General features: G+C 43.2%; 1 protein-coding gene across 1 annotated transcript in view; it reads right to left on the bottom strand.

Moving 5' to 3' along the window:
* Positions 1–2,167, bottom strand: part of LOC137571812 (cyclic GMP-AMP synthase-like) — a 60,737-nt gene extending 58,570 nt beyond the window's left edge. The window contains exon 1 of the mRNA XM_068281489.1: positions 1,325–2,167. Coding sequence (XP_068137590.1) covers positions 1,325–2,101 — 777 coding nt within the window. The 5' untranslated portion in view covers positions 2,102–2,167. The remainder of the gene's footprint in view (positions 1–1,324) is intronic.
* Between the last annotated feature and the right edge of the window lie 5,064 nt (positions 2,168–7,231).

Raw genomic sequence — 7,231 nt, forward strand, 5'->3', positions numbered from 1 at the left:
ATGCTCCATCACACGCGTCCAAGTACCCCACAGCGTGTCTGGCAAGAAAGGGTATAAAAGAAGAAAAACTAATGACATGGCCTCTTTGTTCACCTGATCTGAACCCCATTGACTACCTGTGGTCCATCATAAAATGTGAGATTTACAAGGAGGGAAAACAGTACACCTCTCTGAACAGTGTCTGGGAGGCTGTGGTTGCTGCTGCACGCAATGTTGATGGTGAACAGATCAAAACACTGACAGAATCCATGGATGGCAGGCTTTTGAGTGTCCTTGCAAAGAAAGGTGGCTATATTGGTCACAGATTTGTTTTTGTTTTGTTTTAAAATGTCAGAAATGTATATTTGTAAATGTTGAGATGTTATATTGGTTTCACTGGTAAAAATAAATAATTGAAATTCTGTATATATTTGTTTTTTGTTAAGTTGCCTAATAATTATGCACAGTAATAGTCACCTGCACACACAGATATCCCCCTAAAATAGCTAAAACCAAAAACAAACTAAAAACTACTTTCAAAAATATTCAGCTTTGATATTAATGAGTTTTTTGGGTTCATTGAGAACATGGTTGTTGTTCAATAATAAAATTATTCCTCAAAAATATAACTTGCCTAATAATTCTGCACTCCCTGTAGAATCCAACAGGGAATCTATTGACAATTGAATGGCATAGTTGCACTGTTCAATGCAGTGTAAAGCTATGGGCTAGTGATCTACCAGTGCTGTTGCCCCACCCCCAATTGACCTATATTTTTCATCCTGTCCAATCAAAATATTTGATCAATTTTTACCTAAAATTGGTCAATTGATCTGACATTTTGGGGAATGGGAACATTGATGAGTGTATGGACACATTTAAAGTGGAACCATAACCAAGGATTGAACATTATCCCAATCAGCAGCTGATACCCTCTTTCCCATTAGTAATCTTTTCCTTCTCTAAAACGGATCATCAGGGGGCTCTGTATGGTTGATACTGTGGTGAAACCCCTCCCACAGGGTGCTGACATCACACTGTGGAGCCTTGCATTGTGGGAAAAATAACAGCTGTTTCCAACTGCCAAATATGCATCATCTCTTTCCACAGACATCACCTGCCAGCAGTAAAGATGTCACCATGTGATAAATGTCAGAATGTAAATCAGGGAGAGGAAAGATTTTATAATGTGCAAGCACTGACTAAATCATGTATAAATAATTATTGTAAAAATTAAGCACTTTTTTCATTACGTTATTTTCACTGCAGTTCATCTTTAATCTACACATGCTATTTGAGAAAAATAAAGTATACTTATGACGTAAGCAAAAAATATTTCTCTTACCTTGACCCGTTCATAGTAGCTGCCTGTAGACAAGGTTTCCATGGTCTTAAACAAGTTGTGGCTTGTGGTTTCTTTAGATTTAAGGATTAAGTTTATGACCTTTTTAACTTTTTCTGTTGCAACTGAAATGTCATTACTCCTCAGCCTCAAACGTTCTAAGGCATCTTTCAAAGTCTTAGAAGGTTTAGAGCTCGGTAAGCTTTTCGGTCCAGTTGTTTGGAAACTCTGGTTTCCAATGGTTGATTTGGTAGTGTCCTCCTTAGCTTTTATTTTACTATTCCTTCTGCTGGGAGCCTTTGGTGGCCCTGTACATCCTCCTCCTGAAGGACTCACTGCTCCATTGCTACTGTGGGCTTGATAACTACCTTTACTGAAGTGGTCTTGTTCCATTGATTTTCTAGATGTTTTGGTGGTGGTTTCCTTTGATGTTGTACTCAAAACTGCATCATCTAAAGTGGCTGAATGTTGCAATGGCCCCCTATAAACTCTTGCTACACCACTCTCTGTGGTTTTGTTCCTAACGCTGCATTTTCCAGGAATCCTTTTGGTAGAGTTGGCAGACTGACCTGTGCCATTAGTTACAGATGAAGAGTTATCACTAGCTTGTTGTGCTTTCCTCTGTGGCTTGCTGTTACCATTGCTGTTAAAAGGATTTGTTTTGTTACTCTCTGACTTTGCTCTGCTTCTTGCAGAAGACTCAGACCCCCACTTGCCCTTTGAGGGCATTCCATCACCAGCTTCTTTCCCACTTGGTTTCTTAGGTGGACGAGATGCCATTTCTTACAGCCTTTACTTGTTCTGATCCCTTTCTGTTGGAGGAAGATGTACAAATACACCAGATATTCCAGAGCCTCTAATTGTACTTTCATTTTCTTGTAATGTTCCCTCCTCTCACTACTGGTTATGCCAAAAACGAAACTCAGAATGTTTTTGCTCTTAACTGTTTCACTTCCACGCTGTGATTCAGAAATTAGGGCTGAGCTTAAAATGTGACTTTCATGGTGCATTCACACTATATATCAGTTGCATTGCAGGACATTCTGCATCTGAACTCACCGCCCATACAATTCTATGGACCTGTTGACATCTCTGTGCTGCAAAGGATCACATTATTCTAACTCACTGCATGTAGGCTTTGAATTTACATGTATGCTATAACGCTCAGAGTGTCCATTGTAGTTCACACACATTGTAACAACAAGCATTGTGCAGAATGTGAATCTACCCAAAGTGTGTTTCTTCCCCAAGGAAAGTGGGATTCCTGTAGACAGAACCAAACTTTGTAGAGAGCTAATCACATTTGGAAACTAATAACTACTTAGCTGATGGTCTACAAATGAAAAAATCTCATAGGGAACAATAATAATCCTTCCAGTTCGACTTACTCCTGTGTAAAGGTGTTCAGCTTAGGGGTTTTTGACATTTAGTGTAGAGCTGAACTCCAAAAGTGTCATTGGAGCTGTTTAGGGAACCAGGGAAGAAACCAGAGTTGCTGGAAGAAACTCATGCAAACACAGAGTGAACATACAAATTTCCATGCAGATAGTGTTCATGAAAAAATATTTTTTTACAGTTAAAAAATACCATATGTACAGGGAGTGCAGAATTATTAGGCAAATGAGTATTTTGACCACATCATCCTCTTTATGCATGTCTTACTCCAAGCTGTATAGACTCGAAAGCCTACTACCAATTAAGCATATTAGGTGATGTGCATCTCTGTAATGATAAGAGGGGTGTGGTCTAATGACATCAACACCCTATATCAGGTGTGCATAATTATTAGACAACTTCCTTTCCTTTGGCAAAATGGGTCAAAAGAAGGACTTGACAGGCTCAGAAAAGTCAAAAATAGTGAGATATCTTGCAAAGGGATGCAGCACTATTAAAATTGCAAAACTTCTGAAGCGTGATCATCGAACAATCAAGCGTTTCATTCAAAATAGTCAACAGGGTCACAAGAAGCGTGTGGAAAAGCCAAGGCGCAAAATAACTGCCCATGAACTGAGGAAAGTCAACCGTGCAGCTGCCAAGATGCCACTTGCCACCAGTTTGGCCATATTTCAGAGATGCAACATCACTGGAGTGCCCAAAAGCACAAGGTGTGCAATACTCAGACATGGCCAAGTTAAGAAAGGCTGAAAGACGACCACCACTGAACAAGACACACAAGCTGAAACGTCAAGACTGGGCCAAGAAATATCTCAAGACTGATTTTTCTAAGGTTTTATGGACTGATGAAATGAGAGTGAGTCTTGATGGGCCAGATGGATGCTCCCGTGGCTGGATTGGTAAAGGGCAGAGAGCTCCAGTCTGACTCAGACGCCAGCAAGGTGGAGGTGGAGTACTGGTTTGGGCTGGTATCATCAAAGATGAGCTTGAGCCTTTTCGGGTTGAGGATGGAGTCAAGCTCAACTCCCAGTCCTACTGCCAGTTTCTGGAAGACACCTTCTTCAAGCAGTGGTACAGGAAGAAGTCTGCATCCTTCAAGAAAAAACATGATTTTCATGCAGGACAATGCTCCATCACACGCGTCCAAGTACTCCACAGCGTGGCTGGCAAGAAAGGGTATAAAAGAAGAAAAACTAATGACATGGCCTCCTTGTTCACCTGATCTGAACCCCATTGAGAACCTGTGGTCCATCATAAAATGTGAGATTTACAAGGAGGGAAAACAGTACACCTCTCTGAACAGTGTCTGGGAGGCTGTGGTTGCTGCTGCACGCAATGTTGACGGTGAACAGATCAAAACCCTGACAGAATCCATGGATGGCAGGCTTTTGAGTGTCCTTGCAAAGAAAGGTGGCTATATTGGTCACTGATTTGTTTTTGTTTTGTTTTTGAATGTCAGAAATGTATATTTGTGAATGTTGAGATGTTATATTGGTTTTACTGGTAAAAAATAAATAATTGAAATGGGTATATATTTATTTTTTGTTAAGTTGCCTAATAATTATGCACAGTAATAGTCACCTGCACACACAGATACCCCCCTAAAATAGCTAAAACTAAAAACAAACTAAAAACTACTTTCAAAAATATTCAGCTTTGATATTAATGAGTTTTTTGGGTTCATTGAGAACATGGTTGTTGTTCAATAATAAAATTATTCCTCAAAAATACAACTTGCCTAATAATTCTGCACTCCCTGTATAAACATACTGTATTCATAAAATGTGCCCAACGATAACACCAATGCCACCAAAAATTCAGAAATTAAATAGCAAAAAAAAAAATAGGCCCAAGCACATGCATGTATGGTGGCTGTAGCAGCAAATGTCTAGATCATACATGTCAAACTCTGGCCCGCGGGCCAAATCTGGCTCTCAGAGCCATTAAATTTGGCCCTCAAGTGATTTCCCCACTTTGCATTATGTTTGGCCCACTCTAGACAACTAGGGAAGCTAAATTGGAGGTGAAGCCCTAAAACACCAGGGAAGCCATATAGGGTAGGTATGGGAAAGCACTAAACACTTGGGAACTGTATAGGAGAGGGTGGGGGCCACTAAACACCAGGGAACTGTTTAGGGGGAGGACCACTAGACACCAGGGAACTGTATAAGGGTTGGAGGGGGACCATTAGACACCAGGGAACTTTATAAGGTGGCCAGTAGACATTGAGGTTGGCCCGCGACTAGGTCCCAGTGTTCAATTTTGGCCCACTTTGTATTTGAGTTTCACACCCCTGGTCTCGATAAATACAAGTACCATCAATTGGCAGCTTTCTGGCATCACTTAAGGTGCCCATGGACTTGCTTGATTTTCCTGGCAGATTTGATCATTGCACACACGTCCAGTGTCTTCTCTCCTTCGCCATCGGGAGCGCCTGGACTCAGGACACAGGAGGACTATGCTGGTAGACCGGTGACCATAAGCTCCACTGCCAATTCTCTGCACGACCCTGGAAAGGGGGGGGGGGGCGCGGTCTGGTTACACATTTTAGATGGGGGAGACTTGGGGACCCGGCAGCCGGTTGTGGTTCCACATTTTTTCTGATAGATTTTATGCTGAAATCCATTGAAAATATGTGTACAGTATGTGGCACTAATAGAGCCCTCTCTGGTCAGATTCGATCAGAGAGGGATGTATCTGAAGGTCAAATATTGTGGCCATCTGTAGAAGTGTATGGATACCTTTAAAAGCTACACCTTTTACAATTCATATTAGCTGTAAATTAAAATAAAAAAATAAAAATAAATCAGGTGGCATCCAACATTCCTAGATGAGGACTGTCCAATGTTGGGATGAGTGGTGCATACGTGACGTCACCCGACAGGTGAGGGAGTGGTGGGAACAATGGGATCAGTGGGGGAGATCCATCCAGCGGATCGCTCACGGGTTGGGTTTCGGTGGTCATCGAGTGCCGTACACACACCTGATTTTCAGCCAAGGCGGTCCTTATTGGCCGCCTCAGCCGACTTAGTCATCCTAAAGTCAAACAAAAAAAATGAGTTTTACTCACCTGGGGCTTCCAATAGCCCCCTGCAGCTGTCCGGTGCCCTCGTCGTGTCCCTCCAATCCTCGTGTCCCCGCTGGCAGCTACTTCCGGTTTCGCTGTCAGGAGCCGACAGGCTGGGAACGCGAGTTATTTTTCGCGTTCCCAGCCACAATATCGCCCTCTATGCTGCTATAGCAAGCATATAGCAGCATAGAGGGCGATATTGTGGCTGGGAACGCGAAAAATAACTCGCGTTCCCAGCCTGTCGGCTCCTGACGGCGAAACCGGAAGTGGCTATTGCAGGGACAGGAGGATCGGAGGGACACGGCGAGGGCATCGGACAGCTGCAGGGGTCTATTGGAAGCCCCAGGTGAGTAAAACTCATTTTTTTGTTTGTCTTAAGGTTCACTTTAAGTCAGGCGTGTGTACAAGGCTTTTGTCTTTTACCTTGGGGGAGGGGTAAATTATATCCCATGGTAAGTTATCTGTCTATACATACCAGACTAAAAAGGTGACTTTTCCATCTGTATTTAAACATCTCTGTGGATAGAGAAATTATGGCCAAATGGGAAAAGGCATTTCAAAGGGTAGGAGCAGCTTGGCAGAAGGCATCACATGTGACTGTGTAATCTCAGTGCTTTCTTCTCTGTACCAATACTTTCATGACATAGATTATGTGTGTAATGATCCGCTCAGCTGTCTGCACAGACAGCTGTTTGACGATTCCTTAAAGAGGAACTGTAACGACAAAACGGCCCCTGGGGGGTACTCACCTCGGGTGGGGGAAGCCTCAGGATCCTAATGAGGCTTCCCACGCCGTCCTGTGTCCCTCGGGGGTCTCGCTGTAGCCCTCCGTACAGCCGTGACGCAATATTTACCTTCCTGGCTCCTGCGCAGGCGCTCTGATGCCTCTCGGCGCCGAAGTAGGCGGAAATACCCGATCGCCGTCGGGTCTGCTCTACTGCGCAGGCGCAAGTTTCCGGCGCCTGCGCAGTAGAGCGGACCCGACGGAGATCGGGTTTCACGGATCCCAAGTCCGCTTCCTCAGGCAACGTAAATACTCATAGGCAGGAGCAACAGTGTCACTGTGTAGACGAGAGTAGCGCCTCCGCGGAGGCGCTACTCTCGTCTACACAGTGACACTGTTGCTCCTGCCTATGAGTATTTACGTTGCCTGAGGAAGCGGACTTGGGATCCGTGAAACGCGTTGCAAACTGTTTGTTTTTTATAAGGAGTAATAATTAAATTTGTATGTTTTATACTACACTGAATCAGTGTTTGTGCTCTTTGTGGGGTGAGCAAATCCACCATTGCCACCTACAATTTTATTGTTCTTAATTCGAAATTTTTATTCTTTTGGCGCCTCCATACATTGAGAGTATCAGCCCTGTTTGTTTGTTAAAGTTTATCTTAGAGTAATTCCTTGGGACTGCACTAGGCAGCTCTTCTAGTGCAGTCAGGTTGCATTA

This window comes from Hyperolius riggenbachi, chromosome 4 (assembly GCF_040937935.1).
Source record: "Hyperolius riggenbachi isolate aHypRig1 chromosome 4, aHypRig1.pri, whole genome shotgun sequence".
Lineage (NCBI taxonomy): Eukaryota > Metazoa > Chordata > Amphibia > Anura > Hyperoliidae > Hyperolius > Hyperolius riggenbachi.